The sequence below is a fragment of the Sparus aurata genome, chromosome 11, assembly GCF_900880675.1.
Source record: "Sparus aurata chromosome 11, fSpaAur1.1, whole genome shotgun sequence".
NCBI lineage: Eukaryota > Metazoa > Chordata > Actinopteri > Spariformes > Sparidae > Sparus > Sparus aurata.
In genome coordinates this window covers 18,166,258-18,186,314 of record NC_044197.1, presented here as the reverse complement: position 1 = coordinate 18,186,314, position 20,057 = coordinate 18,166,258, and the positions used below count along the sequence as shown (strand labels likewise).

Genomic DNA, 20,057 nt, shown 5'->3' with positions numbered 1-20,057 from the left:
CTGCCAATTAAAATGTAAACACAATAACTGATTCTAATGACATTATGTGACCGCCAGCCTGTATCCAAGTGAAAGCAAAACCAATGTGTGAGTAAACACACAGACTGCTGCCACTGAGCCATACTGACCCTCAAAAAGACAGGCAAAACCCTCTGAACAATACAGGATTCTGTTCCAAAACAAAACCAGAGGCAAGTGCCCTGTCTGACACCTTGCTGTGGTTACACCATACCAGAGCTTTGGTTTGAGGACAAACCACATTCCTGTGCTGACACTGAGCAGGACTGCACGCCATCTTTTGTCTCGGCGCGTGAGCTGGACCAACCAATCTTAACGTTTTGCTAGATCAGGGATTGTTTCTTTAGGAGACTGTGGTGTTATCTGAGCAGACTTTGCCACACAGAATAGGTCCTTTCAGCCACCCAAAGTCTTGTAAAGAATCCACAAATACATTGACTTAACGACATAGGGCTAATCTGGACATTCCAACAGATTCGTTTGTGTTCTGTTAACTTGAAAACACTGGAATTACAGAAACCTTAGGGTTGTGGAATCAAACTATTCCTCATATTAGCGATCTGCTGCACAAGCTTTAGTAGGGAAAGCCTCGCCTACTTCCAGTGCTGCTGGAGACTGATGGCCTATTGGCTAACTAAAACTAAGCTGCAATGGACACCCAGATCATCGGTGGATCATGATGGCTTTTGGGGGGGATCCTGCCTTTAGGAGATAAGGCAGTTATCAGACTCACCATGGACGTCTTTCTGGGCGATATTCTGCGTCCGTATGAGCGAAGACAAGCGTCGAACATCTCCTTTAAACACACATTCATGCACCGGAAAGTCCTGCCCGGTTCTGATAATGGGGTTCTTGTTATTGTCATCGATGACATCCGATGTTGACAGTGTGTTGGTGTTCGCATTAATCTGCGACTGCTGGTTCTGCTGCTGTGTGGATGAAGACTTGATTAACTTGTGATTGCTGAAGATTTTACTCGCTCTGCTCTTGTTGTTCGTCTTGGAGGCGGTGAACGTCCCAGTAGCAGCCTCCTCGTCCGGCTCCAGTAAATCCTCGTCCTTGCTCGGCCTGTGGTCCTTGCGCAGGGAGCGGATCTTCTCTCCGGTCATTTTCTAAACAGTCGACGCTGACGGAGCAGAGGGTGTCGTCGCTGACGATGACCCTCCGGGCGAACTGATGCGATTCGCCAGTTGGAAGTCTTCAAGCAAACACTGTGAATTGCACAACATGAAAAACACTTACTTCTCCACCGGGCAGGTAAAAACAACCGTTTGAACAAAGTACACTTTTCTGTTCACCGGTTCACTATGAAAACAAACAGTTCGCTCTCCTCCTGTCGCCCAAAGCTCCCGTTGGTTGCAGCACAACATAAGCGGCTCCAGTTGACTAGTACGGAAGATTCGGCTGATGTCTTCCGCCTCGTAGCATCGCGAGAGTTCAGGAGGGGTTACTAACGGTCACTGGCCAGTACTTCTATACAGCACGCAGCGGTGGAAAGTAACTGAGTATATTTACTCAAGTACTGTACATAAGTACAAGGTCGAGGAACTTTTATATTTCACAGGTTTTCTGGTCACGAGTTGACATACTATTTAAACATTTAGTATTCGTTACATTGACGGGATAGTCCACCAAACCCTGAAGAAAACTAGTTAAATAGCTCAAATTAGCTCAGTGCAAAACTGGCAGCAGCCATTCTGCATAACAGGTACTTTAACTTTCATTTAATGTTACTTTCTTATTTTTCCATGAATATAATTTGGATTGCAGGACTTTTACTTTAAGTGCATTTACATTATGATATTGCATACTTATACTTAAATACAGGATCTGAACATTAATCCACCATTGACTGTTTCTACACAGTCTATTGATCAGATACAATTTATTTGATCTCAAAGGAAATTGTTATGCCAGAGATTGCTATAAAAATGTAAAGTATAATGGAAAAACGGTAACAACCAGTGGGTTCCTCAAGTCAGGGTCACACACAGACAATACAGATTATTAAATATTAGTGAAATATACAAAATGCACTTAATTTGTACTAAACCTTGATTGCACTGCTTAGCAGCGCTTTACTAGCAGCACTTTACTATGGCTACTAATTCAACGGTTTGATACTTTTACTTTTAATCTTTTGGTTGGTTGTTTGCTGTTACTGTGATTAATGTCCCATGTCCTCTTTATGCTGTCTTTGTGTCATTTCTTGCCCTCAACTGTAAATCAAATTTCTCCTTGAGGGACAATAAAGACCTGAACCTGAAATATATAAAAGTGTTTTGGGAGTTATTTGGAAAAACAGTGCCTCATGCTATAAAAACAGAAGCAAGACAAATTAAGTGCAAGAGAAAATTGAAAGAGACATTGAGTGTAAAATTGGCTGTGATAATGAAGGTAGTAAAAAATAAGTTATATATATTGCACCTGATAATCAACATACTGTCATGTTGATGAAGGTTCTCAGTCATCCAGGTCGTAGTAAATCTAGGTGCTGTATCCTAGGCAACTGGACTTGTTTCAGTTTTTTGAAGATGTCTCACCTCTCATCCAAGAGGCTTCATCAGTTCTTCAGAATAAATGAAAGACAAATAAAAGTTACATTTACATATTGATTAAAAAATGTATCAAAGATGTCACCAGCAGCAGCAGACCCAGACCCACTGATGGATAATTATTCCCTGTTTTCTGGTTGACTTCAGGGTATAGTCATAAAAGATAAATAAAGATAATTGTGTTCTTCTTTATGTAATAAAACACCTCTAGATCCACAGCAATGCTTGAATTAATCTTTGTTTGCAGATAAATTGAAAAATTCAATTGACATTTTTGTATACACATTGAATTGTTTCCATCATAACTAAAGGACAATGCTCTATAATGTATTTTATTGACCCATTGCCAATGGTTGGCCGGAATTAAGTAAATTTGCTCTTTACATAAGTAAAAATTTGAGATACTTGTATTACTCTGGACTTTTGGTTGAATGAAACAAACATTGTTACGTTTTCACTTTGGGCTCTTGGTAATTGTGATGGCATTTCTCACTATTTTCAGAATCTTTACAAACCAAAAGTTTAATTGATGAATGAAGTCAAAAAATATAGCAATAGCATCTCATTCACTTAATATAAGAAATAAAATCATCTATAAATTAGCATTTCAGTGAGATAAATTCAAGATGTTTGCAGACACTGTTTTTTATCTTGTGCAGATTGGCATTTTTCTTTCTTTTACTTTTTACAAACAAAAAAAAGGGTTCTGTTCATTGTTTTAACTTATTTCTGGAGAGGAATTTTCTTATGCTGCTCTTACATTAATGCATGACTAATGAAAATCTAATGATTGTTTGTATATCAACATCTACAGAAGGCATTTTTCTGCACTGAGTACTTCAATTTCTTGATTACACTTCGATACTTTTACCTTTACTTGTAACAGAATATTTTGACAGCATGATATTAGTACTATTACATCAGTGAAGGATCTGAACACTCATTCTACCACTGCACAATGCAGGTGAACTCAGTGACACCTACGTTTTGGCTGGAGCATCTACCTGTCCACGTTTTAACAGGGTGAAGCAGCACAGGCTTGTAGTGAGGCACGTCCTCCCCCTATGGCTCAAGGATGGAAACACAGCTGAACCTCCTGTTGTGTGCCCCACCAGGAACAACAATGCACACGTCACTGTGTCATTCCACAACAACTACAACAGTTATGGCTGATCATTGTAGAGAGTTTGTTTGTTTTGTTCCTTCTATTTATATTGCTTATTTTCAGATTTTGACAGATTTTGGACTGTGACATTTCATAGGGCACTCTTTTTTTGCACAGTTCTCAAGTTATCTCTAAAAATGTCATTTACATTTAGCTTCAATGAGTTGGTGAAGCAAATTTAGTAAATAAAATCATGGAAATGACATAAAAATGTGGCCTCTCTGACTCAAACAACAGGAAGCGTTACATCAGTTCATGCAGTCAGAACGCATCCAACGTGCATGGATCACGTGGGTTCGACGCCCCTGCTCAACCGCCAATCGGCGCCTTCCACTGCTTGTTGATGAGCGCTGATTGGCTGATGGGGACGAGCGCAGCTCACAGCTACGTTAAATGGTTTTCCCCCTGTACCATACAAAGGTAATGCATACTCATTCTCCGGTCAGTTAAGTTCACGGTCGGGGCGGACGCACACTGTCATGGAGCAGAATCACAAACAAGACGGGCAGAGCGACGTGTTCGCCGGCTTCAAAACGGCCTTTAAGTCGTTCGCCACAGAGGCGATTCACGTCGGCCAGGAGCCGGAGCAGTGGAAGTCAATGGCTGTGGTGCCACCGATTTCTCTGTCCACCACGTTCAAGCAGAACGCACCAGGAAACCACTCCGTAAGTAGTCTCCCGGCGTGCCTTGGTTATTTAAAGCAGGGGGTGAGGAGGTTGAGTGTGAGCACGTGCCTCAGTCAGACTATGTTATAATCATATTAGTGTATTCGCGAGGAAGAAAATGGGCTGCAGATCAATATTCAGCTGATGGGTTTCTGTTTGGAGATAGCGAACGATAACCGTCACGATATCTGATGTAACATATAATGCATGTGAACTAGTCTGGTGCTCTGTGGAAAGATGTGCGAAGTGACATAACGGAAGAACATGAAGAGAAGGAGCCACCTATGGTAAACTTGTGTAATCTTCATGAAGCGACGTCTTTGTTTGCGAATCTCAAAGTACAAGTCCCTCTGGATCCCCTTCAGATCTAAATGTAATATTTCCGTGGTCATAAGAAGTACATGCAGTGACAGTGGGCATCCCTGCTCGCAGAAACTAGGATCATATTTTAAATGTGTGCGGAACAGTATTACCTGGTCGTATAAATGGTTAATGGAGGTCTGTATATTGTCCTCCTGTATTGTATTGTCATTGGAAAGACACAGATGAGTTCTATTCAAAATTATTCGGGGATATTTCATTGTTTCACTTGACTTGACTTGACTTCACCTGTTTATTTCGTTGAAATATAAACTTTTATTATGTGTTTTATGAATATGTATGGTCCCCACAAATAATGAGACACGTTTATTAGACTTTTATTGCCCCCAATATCCCTTACTAGCTTTGAGTAGTGTATATACAAATGGGTCATTCCGTACCAGTACTCCCAGTGAATGTAATGGATTTCTTGGAAAAATGTTAAAAGTTAAAAGTTTGATTACATTTATGTGACACTGCAAAGTTATGAATTTTTAACTATTTCGCCCTCTGTCTGTTTCAAGCCAATTCAGAGAAAAAAGCCAATCGTTGAGGCTTTACACAGACACAAAGAATCACAAAAGTTATGAAATTCAATCCTGAGGGGTTGAACTTCAAAAATTCGTAACTAAAAAGGGTTTTTGTAGTGTTTTTGTAAGACCCGTTGAATTTAATAGACGTTTTGGAATGACCCAAATACTCACAGATATGTACAATATAAGACTGTACAGGCAGTATGTAATAAATGTAACCTGTGCATGTGTCATAAGCCTGTACCAACTATCAAACTAATGACCACCTATGTGGGTGCTCCTCTGCGTCATCAGTCAAATTTGAAATTGGCGCACTTAATTGTACCTCCCTTGTTGTGCAAATGCACCCAAGGCCATACCGAGGAACCCAGACTACAACCACGCTGTGTGGGATAGATATTCAGTTTTTCACCACACATCATTATCAAATTCCAGTTGTAGTTTAAACAAGGCTGTTGGCAGTTTTTCCCCCGAGCAAGGTTGACTTTTACAACTGTCATTTGTCTCTGTTAATGATCTGATCACAGGTCTTGCCATGTTTCCACAATCTCACACAGACACCCAATAAAATTGTGATACTGATTGGTGGACCAGGTCACCGAGGCACAATGAATGATTGTCTTTAATGTTTCCCTGTTTTAAGACTAACCTCGAGGCATATGTGCAGCATTAAGTGCTAAAAATGCATCCTCAATGAAATTACCAGACTAAAAAGAAATCCCCCAACCCACCATCGCACTCACGCTGATCTCCTGACCTCTTTTGACCTTTTTTTTCTTGTAAATCCTTAGTACGTCAACCCAAAACTCCCACAACATTCCTACTTAGCTTATAACGCCTCTATTGCAATTTGAATAAAGTTTGTTAAGATATTTCACCTTTTAAAACAGCTGCTGGTTCAGTTGTGAAATGTATATTTACATATGGTCACGTTTGCAGACAGACTACACAAACCCAAACTCAAGGCTCTTTGAGCTCCATGTGTGACTAAAGGCAGCAGTCTCCGGTGTTCACTTACACAAACATGGCTTGTATTAATGTTGCATGTGCGGAAAACTGACGAACCTCCGTTTGATTTGCTTAACACTTCAATATGATCCAAAAACTGTTTTACATTTAAACTAGTGGATCTATCTCATATTTACAGCCAAACAATGTGTGACTGTACACACTTGCAGCAAACACAATGAGCTCATATAATCACTGTCTGAAGTTACTGAGTATGGCCTTCTTCTCTCACCTTTTACTTGTTGTTTTCAGTGGTATGACCGGTTCTCACAGTTTTAAGTCCCGTGCACAAACATGCTTATTAACAGATTATCAAACAAAAGACACTCATGTTGCTCTTTGTGAGAGAGGCAAGCTGATGCAGGTACAGATTTGTTGCTGAACCCTGTGTGCTGCCATCCAGTTGGGTTTTTAAGGTGATATAGAAGTTATGATGCCCTCAAGGAAGATTTTGTGCTCTAGTGCAGCTGGGGCTAAAACATCAAATGTATTAATGCACGCTTTTATTTGGGGCAACCCGCTTCTTGTTGTTTGAACAGAGTACATTCTCATAAAAGCCTTATAACTATGTCTTTGATGTAGGGGTTTGAATACAGCCGGAGTGGGAACCCTACAAGAAACTGTCTTGAGAAGGCTGTGGCTGCTTTGGATGGAGCAAAGTATTGTAAGTAACACTGCTCACAGCCGACGACAGCTACAGTTGGCAGTTACTTTGGTGATATGTTGACTTCGACAGTGGTCGACTCTTACATATCGCACAAATTAAAATACTTGACTGTTTTAACAGACACTCAGATAATCACAGCAGGCATATTCTAGAGAGACAGTAGACGTATTAATGACATTGTATTTAACAAATTAGATCATCAATGAATAAATGATATGCGAAAATGCAGCTTCAGTTTCTAAAACACTCTCAGTGACTTCCCTGCTTTTCCCCTGTAGGCCTCGCTCTCGCCTCTGGGCTGGCAGCTACAGTGACCATCACTCACATGCTGAAGGCTGGCGATGGAATCGTCTGCATGGATGATGTTTATGGAGGTACGACTCCATTTGTAACTTGGACTACTGTGTAGAAAAAAAAATATTTCAACAACTTTATTCACTAGCACAAAATGGCACTTTGTGAGTACGTGTCTCTTTTCAATTGCTAGGCACAAACCGCTACTTCCAAAAAATTGCCAGGGAACTTGGCCTTGAGGTGTCTTTTGCTGACTGTACAAAACTGGAGGAGCTGAAGGCTGCGTTGAAGGCCAACACTAAAGTGAGTCAAGGATACCAAGAATAAGGTGTTCCTTGTGTGCTGTTGTGTTGTGTGGCCTCCATCCCAATAGATTTGTTAATTCTGTAACTTATTCTTCTCAAAGTTGCAGCTTCAGAGCTGGTTATGCTAGATAGTTGCATAATCAGATGCATCATTTTGGCAGACTAGAAACAGTCATTGTGAATCAGCAAATTGTGTGTTGACTGTCGTTTGCCACACCTTTTCCCATATCACTCCTCTACTCTGTTGTAATCAAATATCCACATCTCTTTCTTGGTGTAGCTGGTGTGGATCGAGACACCCACCAACCCCACTATGAAGGTCGTCGACATCAGGGCCTGCTCTGAGTTGGTCCACGAACAGAACAAAGACATAGTGGTGGTCGTAGACAATACCTTCATGTCTGCCTATTTCCAGGTCAGAGTAACAGATGGGCACTTCACTCCCTTTAGATTTTGAAATGGCGCTTGAATCATTTCCTGCACTCGAACCCGCGTTTGAGTAGAAACTTGGTCACTGATTAACTCTTGTGTTTGTCTTGTACTCTCGCTCCTTAGCGCCCCCTGGCTTTGGGAGCTGACATCTGCATGTATTCAGCCACCAAATACATGAACGGTAGGTTGTGTACATTTTCTCATTTTACAAAAGTAAGATGTAATTGAAGTGTTTACAAGAACACGTGAGAGTGCTGGAGGGTAAACCACCGGTAAGAACTGTTTGTGAAGAAAATGAAGAACTTTGAGGATCTGTAGTCTGTAATTTTCACCAAGCATGTTATAATTAGGGGGTTCAGGACATTGAGAGCAGGGCTTGATCTGCCTCAGCATTTAAATCAAACATTTATTGTGCAAGGAAAAACAGCAATTGTAGAAACGAAAAGCTGAAACATGCTCATGTTATTTAATCTTACAAATCTAATCATTACTAATATAAATAATCTGTGCTGTTTTATTTTGACTTTATTCTTAACATTACAAGCCCTAATTTTAAAAATTATAAAAAATTTTACTTTCTAAAATTTGCACACGATCAAAGATTTTGTGTTAATGGTGTATTATTTTTTTTAAAGTGAATCTGGTCTTAGTATGCTCTGTTATTTCAATGCTGTTACCCCTTGTTGCTGTCACCTTGGCCAGGCCCCTCACATAAAAAGGAGATCTGTGATCTCAATAGGAATGACCTCATCAAATAAAGGCTAAATATAAGATCAAACTAATCAGCCTGTCTTTTTATTCCTGCATTTTGATTTGACAGGTCACAGTGATGTGGTGATGGGTCTGGTCTCTGTGAACCGGGAAGATCTGCACGAGCGACTTAAGTTTCTGCAAAACGGTGAGTTGACGAGTAAAACTTTAGGTCTACCAATCCGTAGACTAGTGCATGAACATTGACAGAAAGACACCAAATATCTTGACGATTGAGTCATTCATTATCCGAGAGGCCAAATGTTTGTTAGCCCCAGTTTAACCAGTACATTTAAGGACACTCATCTCAGAAAGCCAACAGCTCCACTGTCGTGTGTTCTTACTCTGCCAGTATTTGGTGGCCTGGTTATTTCTACCTGACCTACATTCACTCATTAAACAACCAAACCATGCTCCTGGTGCCAAAGTTCCTTCTCAGAAGAAGTATTTGTTGGTGCGTTTGCCCGATCTGGGTTTTGGGCGGCTTTGTGACCTTTTTGTTTTCTCGCCTCGGTTCAGCCCTGGGCGGTGTACCCTCCCCCTTTGACTGCTACCTGTGCAACCGCGGACTGAAGACGCTACACCTGAGGATGGAGCGGCACTTCAAAAACGGCATGGCTGCTGCCAAGTTTCTGGAGGCTGATCCGAGAGTGGAGCGAGTCATCTTCCCAGGTGAACTATCAGCAGTGTAGCAATACAACCATAACCACTGTTATATAACCTTGATCATTCACCTCCATATCATACCAGCTTATTATTAAGATAGACCTGTTATGGCCCACAGCCACATTTCAAAACAAACAAGTTCCTGCGAGTAATTCCCTGGTGGATGAAGAACATTTCAAAATGTGTTTAAGGAGAGGCCTTCTCCTCTCCTTAAACACATTAACTCATGCTCATTGTCTCTGTTGACATATGCAGCCACACTGTAGGTCTACATCTGCAGGTATTTGAATAGCATTTAACCAAAGATGCAAACAGGCCGGGCAAGGAAACCTTACACACACTTTTATTCTAAATCAACTTTGGTGTCATCAAACCTACACACTGTCCATGAAATGACACAACTCAGTCTGTCCTTGCTTTAGTGAAGTGGAAACATCCTGTAATCACCACCTGACTTTATTTTTTCATGATTTCTCTCACTTGACTTAGGCTTGCCCTCTCACCCTCAGCATGAGGTGATGAAGAGACAGTGCACCGGATGTCCGGGGATGATCACCTTCTACATCAAGGGGAAACTCGAGCACGCCTCCGCCTTCCTCAGTAACCTCAAAGTAATTTGGCAGTAAATTGAAATGTTGTGTTGGTTGTTAGTGGGTAATGTTGGTAATGTCACTATGAAGGGGCTTTTCATTAGACTGAGGGGACAACTGAATGAAAGTACTACACAGCAATGTTTAAGGAATGCACTGTTTAAATTTTATGAGCACATAAAAGACTCTCAAAGATTGTTTTTAAATTGCTCCATTTGTCCCGAGAGCACCATGTTGTATTCTGGCAGACCTCTGCATGCTAACTGTTGGTACGTTTTTGAAAATGATCCTAATCAAAAGAAATGAACCCACATTTTGAGTGGCTGCTTTAGTCTGTTCTTTTTACGTGGGCTGATTTTTCAATTCCTCCTTCTATTTAAATGTGGTGTACACATTATTCATGTCCTGCTATTTGTGTCACTTCCTGATCTCTGTCTTGTTCCTATCACAGATTTTTGCAGTAGCTGAGAGTCTCGGTGGTTATGAAAGTTTAGCAGAACATCCGTAAGTATCCTTGCAGAATTAGTCTCTTGACAGTGTATTTGGTAACACTTCATAAGAACCAAGAATATAAATGGAAAAATGACAGCTAATTGAACATAAGTGAATAGTGATTTGACTGTTAAACAATTAAATGCTTTATAAACCAGTATGAACAAAGTATGTCATTGTTAAAAGTCGAATAACTGTATTAACTATAACTTTACAAGTTACTAATGATTATTATAAATATATTGTTTTGGTATTCAACTACACTCAAAACCCTCAGTCACTGTAATCTCAGATGTAGTGTAACACATAGCACCACAAGGGGGCAGCAGAGGTCAAGGAAAAAACAAACCCCCTATCAGACTCACATTTTAATTGAGACTATTTATTTCCATTATGAAGTCAATGCCTCTGCTCTAATCTTTATTGAAACAGCAGGATGTTTTTCTGTGCTTGGCTCATACCGGAGTGGCTTCGTCTTCTGTCATAATTTAGGGCGATTATGACTCATGCATCAGTGCCAGAGAAAGAGAGGAGCGTCCTGGGGATCAGCGACACACTGATCCGACTCTCCGTGGGACTGGAGGATGAGGCCGACATCATTGAGGACCTGGGGCAGGCGCTGGATGCTGCTGTAAGTAACATCCACAACACTCGTCCTTTATTTGTGTGCCAAACACTGCCATCTAGGTTTGTGGTCATGGAACTGTCAGTGTTGTCGACACTGAATTTGAACCCTGCCATACGGAGAATCTCACAAAAAAGCGGTTTGTATTTAATGCGCAACCATCTGCCTAAGGCAACACCTCTCACTTTACACTTAAAGGTTCGAGGTGAAGGGGACCCAGATGGCAGACGCGTGACAAGCTAATGATTAATAAAAGCACCAAGGACTCTGTGTGTTTAACTGGTTTATATCTTATCTCAGAGTGGTGTGGGATATCGAGTTAGTCACAACCTGATATCAAAAAAACGAAAATACACGTGCATTCACAATATATTTTTATGAACTTCATCAAAAATAGAGTTGATGAGCTAATTCACAACAACCAGGAAACTAAACCCAAAGCAAGCTGCTTCTTGTTTACTACTAAAGCACAGTTCCGAGCACACAACCAACTTTATACTTGGTGCAGAAGGCGGCCCCGTCTGTCAGAATGAAGACAAATCTGGCCTGGACAAGAAGTGGCAATTATCTTGGGAATATTTAGGGGAGAGCCAGGCCAGGAAGAATTGCAGACCAGGATTGAGTTAGGTATGCAGTGGTTGCACAGCGCTGTGCTCTTTGTAGCGGGCTGCGGCGTATCCACCCATCCCATAAACCCCAATCCCCAGGCTGCACGAGCAGATCCATCACACACTGTGAGGCTTCTGTATCTCTGCTTCAGTCTTGGGTAAGACCCTATCAGTGCATTACACTGGGGGATACTCCATCATTTGCACTTGCTCAGCAAATCCCTGAGAGTTTACATTATTGATATGGTCACTCTCTATTGTGTTACCCTATAGAATGCTGCAGGAATGAATGCATTTTTGCCGTTCTGGTTCCCTCATCAGGAAGTCAGTGTTTTTTTTTTTTTATGGGTGAAATGATGTCTGTGGTCAGCACAAGCTTAAGAGGTTTTCATGTTGTGTTCTACAAACTAAAAGCTTCATTAAATACTCCACATATGAATTATAAAACGATTGCGTGTCTTTTTAAAAAGAGAGTTGCTGACAAGTGGCTAAATAAGGCTACAGAAGTTGTCTGGGACTTTAAACGGCATCACGCCGAGCACGGACTCATCTACTTGTCTTTACAAACTTTTCTAGCTCTCTACCCGTCATACATGAAGACTGATCAATTTATAGTGACGTGTAGTAAAAAGTAGGACAGTCATGATATCAGATTTTCACCACACATTTATGGTGGTAAAATGAATTGTCCTGCTGAACAAAAGTCTAAGTGTCTTAAACTTTTGTTTGCCACAGAGTGATTTTAAATCATCATTTAAAAAAGATCCCACAGGGAACCAAGGTGATACTAACTTGCGGGTAAACCTACAGAAATACATCATCCTTGCTGCTCTCTTTCAAAATTCATTGCTCAGCTTCACTTTCCGTCACCTCTGTGCACCGCTGCCTCTCAGATCTGGCTCTTCTCATCCAGACATCTGCACATCTATCCCGTTTTCTCTCTGTTTATACGGCTGCTGTCGACATCTGAGGTTTTATCACACCTCTGCATTTCTCTCTGCCCTGGCACAGCGGCACAGGTTTTTTATCAAACACAGATTCTCCTCATCGAATCATTGTTTTTCTTTCCAGGTTGTGGATGTGTGTTTTTATATTCATCATGGAGAGGGGAAAGAATCTAATGAAAAAGCTAGAGTGCATCAGCTCAATCTGGCTCATGAAGACCCACGCTGGTTGAGATTTTAACACATTATAACTCTATTAACTGGCCTCTAGTGTTCGGATGATTCGCCACCAATTCCCACCTACTGACTGCAGTACCATCAGAGGAGACGTTTCGGCTCCCTAAAACCTGCACTGCAGCCTGCACCTCCTCTCCTCAGGGTTCAGATAATGTCTCTGAGTCCCTCTGCTGCCCATCTGAAGCAAATGGAAATTAAATGGAGACAAATATCTCTAATGACTGTCTGTGGGCCCCGGAAGAGGCACCTCTTGATGGTTGAAGCGTTTAATTGGTTGGGACAGCAGGTCAGATTGGGGCAGGCAGTTAAATTTCCAGTCGAGTGTCTTCATCCCAGGGTTAGTGTAGACTCACACACTGGGCTCTTGGTTAATTATTTGGAAGTTATGAGTGGTTTGGAGCAGTTTACCATCTGTAGCTGTAAAATGTGTGGTCTGTGCCTTTTTTTTTTTTTTTATTGAACTGTTTTCTGCAGTGGGCTCTGTGTCCATCAGCTTTTCATCCCGCCTTTATTGCACTCATCATCCAACATGTTATTAACTGTAGCTTCATGTCTGCTGCTTCCTGGATGTGGACCGAATGAGTATTGATTTCACTCATCAAATTTTCTCTGCCTGTTGTCTGTTAAAAGCATCCAAAGAAGTGAAGTGTCCTCAGGAGCGTCGTCGGGGCAGATGAGGACCCGGAGGTACCCAAAGTCTTAAATCATCGCGGATCGACATACCTCTGTTCAGTGCACAAACGGAAGAGATTCACCTATCAGGGAACAACTTTAAGAAAAAAAAACATGCTTTCTATAAATAACACACGAGAATCGTTCTCATGCCTATTTTGCTATAACATCGGTTGTAAACTTATTTATCTTTTGCCGGTTTTGCTTTGTTTATATGTTTGTATGTGTTTTTGTTTTAATTCAGACTTTATTCAGTCAAGGCTGATATGAACTGTTTGAGCTTCTGAAGGAAAAACACCAAACATTTTCTGTCTGATCTTGCTTAAAAGAAAAAAAAAAACTGTGTACTTCAGGCTGCATTCTAGTTGTGATGCACAAAACGGTTTCCAAATGGAAAGTTTTATATCACTTCCCCTTTTAGTTTATCTGCAGCTGTAAGCTCCTTATTCTAACTCATATAGTTTGTATTAATACATTCTAATTACTCTGACTAACAGACTCACAGAGGAAAGCTAATGCTGCCACCTGCTGTCCAAAAATCAGCCATATTTTCTTCTCACTGCATTCTACTGCTTTGCCATTCAAATAATTTTTATATTAAGAATCGCTTCAAAAATGATGGCTAGAAATGTGTGGACGTGACAGAAAACACAACAAAAAACAGTTTTGTTTGGCTCAGACTTGATGTCATGCTTCATTAAATGTAAAGAAGAGGGGAGGTTTCATTTTCCTCACACTAATCAGGATACTTGCCAGTAACCGAGCAAGTGTTTGGGACTCATGCCTTATTTGGAGCAGCATTCCCCAGCAATGATCAAGGTTTTTTTTTTTTTTCTTTCATAGTAACATCCGAATAACATTTAATGTGTGGTCTTGAACTCGAGTCAAAGCATTTGGGTTGATGACAAAAGCAAAATGTCTCCTAGGGAAGCATTGTTTTTTTTTATTGTGTTTCACTCAGGCACTCCCCTCCTCCTCCTCCTCTTCCTCCTCCTCCTGTAGTCACACATCACATTGCTGCTCGAGCACACTCTTCATTCGGGAGAGACCACTCAAGATCAATGTCATTTATGTAACCGACAAATCCATTAAAATCAGTTTGCAGTATAAGTCTCTGCGTCTCTCACTTCCTCTCAACCGCCCCGCTGTACAAACGCGAGTTCAGCATCAGTAACCGTAGCAAGTCGATCTGCCAAAACCAATTTAGCCCTGGTAGTGAAGGGCCTGCACACTGGGGTTTTAGCTGATGGATCAAATGAGGTAGTTGCTGTTCTAATGACCGAGCCATCAATAACATTTCCACAGGGAGACTTCAGGTTTCCATTCTCCTTTTCTGGAAGATTTTCTTTCCCTGGAACTTTTAATTTCTTGTAACCTACGACCATGTAATGGGTTTTACACTTCTGAGGAGCTTCTGAATTCAAGCCTTAGCAGCCCCAAACACCACCTCAGAGGACTGAAACCCGTTCCACTGGTGGTCTAATTGGAAACAGGATTGAAGCTATGCATTGAAAGTAGAGGTGCTACTGAAGGGTCTAAAATGCAGCTCTCAACCCTCCCTGCCTTGACTCATATGGTGAAGTCTGAGTGTGTTGTTACACATCATCATTCAGTGCAGGTTCTCCGTATCTGTCAGCCAGAGCCTTTTTTTGGAGAACTCATCAGATGAGTCTTTAACATCAATAAAAGTCTCTTGACAAGGATATAAATGGGACGCATGGGAGATTATGATGTGGCTGTGTGGGTTTTGTTTTTTTTTACAGATGTGACTATGAATTTCCATCCACTGTTGTTTAACTGGTGAGAACACTCATTATTTAGCAAAGTATGAGGCAGAAGTCTTCAGTATAAACATGAAGCGGCCGTTGTGGCGCCTAATGCCTGAATCGAACATGTTGCATCACCGTTAAAGAAAATAAAATAAACTAGCTACTTGCATTCACTAGAGGCCATCTGCACTCCATCACATCCGAAGTCTGAGATGATGTTAATGTGTGCAAATTGTTAGATAAGAGGCTTAGAGCTCAGAGAACCACTATCTGTGTTAGTGACATGAAGGAAAATATGGCAGCAGTTTGAAATAATGACTTGAGATCCCAGAAATTGTGTCAAACAGCTCATTTGTTTTGGCCAAAGAGATGAATGTGGCGAAAGATAAAGAGTGGGCCGTTGATCTGCCTCTAGGTACTGTTCTGTAGGGGACCGGTAACATGTTCCTTCGAAGTTATCATTTCGCCTCAAGCCAGTGTTGCATGTACCTTACACTAAAATGAACAGCGGACAATTAAGTGCTGTGGATTTACACGTGGATGATTTCTTGCCAGGCAACCAGCGCAGACTGCTCACAGCCAAGGAGTAGCCGAGGGCATAACCCCATGTAGTACCACAACATTTCAGGTTTTGTAAAAAATAAACACGATATAACATATTTATCAGTGAACTTTAGATGTGCTGGTCGGCTTTGGCCTCATTTTTTTCCAGTCGAAGCTAAGGTCGCGCATTTTGTCACTTTTATCGCAACAGCATGGCAGGCTGTAAACTTTGACCAACCATGTCTTGTCTCAAAACTGTAATGGACACAGAGGGCAGCACAATGGTTTATCAAATGTAAGTGAAGTAACATGCAGAACAATTATTCAGATTGTGGGAGTCGTTGGTTTGGTGAAGTAAATCAGTATCTGGTCAAACACAGGGAGCAGGTCTGGATTCATTCCTGATTAGACGGTGAATAAACACTGAACCCATTAACTCTCTCACACATTAACCAGATTGTGTGCATGGAGTATGGACCTGCTGTTTAACAGCAACAGTATGTTTGACAGTCAGTGAGTGGACTGACTTTTATTTTCCTTGTAAATCACTGTGTGTAAAGTAAAAGGTAAATAAACCTGATTGTAGGTGAATAAAGCCCCATCTGTGTCAAGGACTTGTGGAGAGTTACGAGGAAAGTAGCTGCAGCTCACGATCCCAGCGCAGAACTGGTTGTGTTTTCACCGCGTCACCAACGACAAAACGTGTTGAACGGAGCACATTGCCCTTTAACTTAGACGACTTTATTTTAATGTTAGCGTAATTGATGTATTAGCCCTTGAAATAGCAGCAGATTGAATGAGACAACCAAATGAACCACACAACAAATGACTCCACTGTAAGCTGACCTTCAGAGTATGACACTTCATGTATGGTGTCATGTTATATAGCTTAGTTGTAATGGACTCCAACATTTATGTTCATTTTTATAGCACGTCAAACACGCCTCGGTCGTTATAAATGGTCCTGCAGCTCAGGACCTCAGCCATGCCAGCTCGCACACGGAGACAGACACAGTGTTTAATCTCACACTTGACGTGGTTTCTAGGACAGTGAAAAAAGACATAAGCTTACTCCTCAGTGGCAAAACATATTGTCCTCTTCTTGGTAGTGCATTTTAAAACCCAGATTTCTAGTCTTTTTATTATTTGACAGCCTATAAAAAGAGAATATCACTACTACAATTTGCTAAAAGCATATCTATAATTAGGTCTTCCATTCAACACAGTCAGATGGACAGAAAACGACAATTACACATCTGAATGGTTTCAATCCCATTCTTCTCTCAACCACTCTGCATTAAAAAAAAAGGAAAGAACGTAATTAGTCCTGTATTGATTTTAAATTATGTCAATTTTGCTGTTCTGGGAAAACTAGAATACAGCAGCAGGGGTCGATCTTGTAAGTGGTTACTTACTTTCACACATACACGCAACAGGGCTCAGCCACCTGAAAACAGACCTTTTTAGGACATTTTCCAATGCTTCTTTGTAATCTGACTCACGGCGGATGTTATCTGCTGAAACACATCACTACTGCTATTAAATATAATCATGTTCTGGCCGGAAAGGAAAAATCACTATGGCTCAGGGCAAAAGGTTTAATCAAATGTACCCAACAAATGGCTGAATTAATACCAAATCTTAAATAAAAAAACATACTGACTCTCACCAGCTTTTCTTTTCTTTTTGAACTCACTTTTTATTTCACGTTTGGTCAGCAAAACATACAACACATATCAAATAACAATAAGGGTAATTCCCTAATGCCAACAGTTCTCACAGTTCCTATCAACCTTGTACTGACAATACAGTTAGACAGTCCCACTTTAGGCACAAATTACAGAAAAAAGATGAAAGAACATATGTTTGTCCAGAGCACAAATACAAATGGAAACACTAAAATAAAATGACCAAAAAGAAGAAAAGAAAAAAGAGATTGCAATAATTCTGGTACTGCTTGCATCACAGATGCCGGTTTGTTTTCACCTGGGATCTGGCTGTGATTCTTTCCATCATGTAGACATGTTGTACCCTGTCTTTCCATTGCACTATTCTCGGTGCCTCTAGCTTCAGCCAGGAATCTGTTATTGTCTTTTTGCGTATTAAAAGCAAAATCCTCAATATGGAGATCATGCCTCTATCCGTCATATTCTCAGGGGGTATACCCAGAATCAGTAATGCAGGATCCAAAGAAATTGAGCAGTTTTTGGAAATCCCAGAATACATGTGTGAGGTCCACATCCTCTCCAGTAAATTTCAGATGTGTTACTGTATTGTGTTGAAATACCGCATCTTCACCTTCCAGTCAAACTCCCGTCGCAATGGGCCAGCTTTTCATCTTCAAGATAACATTTAACTGATATGGTTCAAACTTCCAACACAAACACACTGAAAATAAACCATTGTGAGCAGAGGTGTAAATAAAGGCAGAGCAGCTGCTTTGCTGACATGAGCCTTTAAAGTATCTGCATCCTTGTTACAATAGATATTGATCAGCAGCACTGGCTCAGTGGCTTTGAATTTAAAAGGTCATGAGTGATGCTGGCAGGAGACAGTTCTGCAAGGATAATGAAATTGTGCTTACAAATGCACCATTTAGTGGCTACTTCTATCCATAATGAGTGCAGAGTTCATACATTTTTGGCATTACCTGCAGCAGCAGAGCACTCAAAGTTGCCTTGTTCCTTTGTAAATGTTAGTGGGCAGGTAGGATGACAGACAGATGAAGTTTGGCTTCAGGGGTCAATACACTAACAGTTCCTAACACTAACACAGAGGAATACAAAAACAGACACAAAGCTTAGCAAAGATGAGCAAACCTTAAAATGTAGTTATTAAATACAGCACATACTGTACGTATTATGTACTATGCATACAAGATTGTGATGCACAGTGTGACACAATGATTAATCGAATATTCGATTAGTTTCCAACCAGTGAAATTTTGAGTTATTTTTTTAGAATAAGTCTACATTCTCTAATTCCAGCTTCTTCACTGTTAATCTTTTCTGGCTTCTTTATTCCTCTATGACAGTAAACCGAATATTTTTGGGTTGTTGAGGGCGTTGTTCTGTTCTTTAGGAAATACTGACTGACATTTTCAAACGAGAGATGCACCTATTAAAATTTCCCTGGCCGAGTCCTTTAAGAGTGTGACCTGCCAATTCTGAACTCAGAACTATTAAAACAGTTTACAGTTTTGTACGCTTTTTTGTTGGAAAATTCAATGTGTGTGTTCATCTGACCATCACACAATTGTATATTTCTGACAACGATTGGCTGTTCGTGGCCAGCCATGCTGAAAAATGGCCAATTACGGTCCCTCCATGGTCGATTTGTGGAATGGATTTGAACAGAGAAAATAATCTGCACATTAATTGACGATGAAAATAAGAATTAGTTGCAGCCCGAGAATAAATATTTTAGTGGAAGAACCAACAAAAAAAGACAAGCTCACATGGGCGCCTGCATTTCAAAGACATCAGCGTATGTTCTGAACAGCGGTATCAGAAAATGTCTACTCAATACGTCAGAGGAGGATAGTTGAAGTGGATTCACACCAAGGACACAGTAAACAAAACCCCACTTGGAGGCACCACACACACTCATCCGACCATACACTCGACATTCTGTTTTTCAGAGAAATGTATTACAGTAATATCAGCCAATGTGGCCAATTTTCCACCGACAGCCATTAAAAATAAATTTACAAAACAAAAGAAAAAGCGAGAGGCGAAGAGAAACATTTCCTTTTTTGTGTTCCCGGCTGCCTGTGTAGCAACATACACATAGTTTCCATAGATACAGTATTGCTTGTATGCTTTATGTTCCTGTATGTACAGCAACTCTCACCAATCTCACGCAAAGGTCAATACATGTGCATGTTCTTAACTCGGGGCTAAAATCCGTACCAGCACAGCATGACAAGCTACCTTCTGTATACATGTGTGGAAATAAATCAAGCAGAAAATTACCTCTTGTTTCTCATTATCACCCTCCATCTGCTGAGATGTATTGGATGTAACCAGTTTTTCTAAGGAGTCATCAGCAGGCCATGTGTTACCTCCTGCACCCTCCCCTTAGAGACCCAACAAGAGTCCATCAGGTTAGAGGAGCATCAAGTAAGTCCTCGAGTAAGAAAATGATTGTGTCAGTGTTA

General features: G+C 40.8%; 2 protein-coding genes across 2 annotated transcripts in view; one reads left to right on the top strand and one right to left on the bottom strand.

Annotated features, from left to right (window-relative positions):
• LOC115591802 (ankyrin repeat domain-containing protein 13C) overlaps positions 1–1,436 on the bottom strand; it is a 28,222-nt gene extending 26,786 nt beyond the window's left edge. The window contains exon 1 of the mRNA XM_030434123.1: positions 752–1,436. Coding sequence (XP_030289983.1) covers positions 752–1,127 — 376 coding nt within the window. The 5' untranslated portion in view covers positions 1,128–1,436. The remainder of the gene's footprint in view (positions 1–751) is intronic.
• A 2,662-nt stretch (positions 1,437–4,098) lies between these two features.
• Positions 4,099–14,696, top strand: cth (cystathionase (cystathionine gamma-lyase)). The gene is made up of 12 exons (XM_030433820.1): positions 4,099–4,403; positions 6,887–6,968; positions 7,250–7,345; positions 7,459–7,568; positions 7,851–7,985; positions 8,126–8,183; positions 8,823–8,900; positions 9,272–9,424; positions 9,908–10,029; positions 10,460–10,512; positions 10,993–11,131; positions 13,545–14,696. The coding sequence occupies exons 1-12, from the start codon at positions 4,218–4,220 to the stop codon at positions 13,557–13,559; spliced, it is 1,227 nt and encodes a 408-aa protein (XP_030289680.1). The 5' UTR covers positions 4,099–4,217; the 3' UTR covers positions 13,560–14,696.
• The last annotated feature ends 5,361 nt before the right edge of the window (positions 14,697–20,057 follow it).

What these genes read in the sequence shown, in the direction of transcription:
- cth (XM_030433820.1), top strand. Translation starts at nt 4,218, where the DNA reads ATGGAGCAGAATCACAAACAAGACGGGCAGAGCGACGTGTTCGCCGGC. An exon ending in TTTGGATGGAGCAAAGTATT is followed by an intron (nt 6,969 to 7,249) that starts GTAAGTAACACT and finishes TTTCCCCTGTAG; the next exon opens with GCCTCGCTCTCGCCTCTGGG. An exon ending in CGTTGAAGGCCAACACTAAA is followed by an intron (nt 7,569 to 7,850) that starts GTGAGTCAAGGA and finishes TTCTTGGTGTAG; the next exon opens with CTGGTGTGGATCGAGACACC.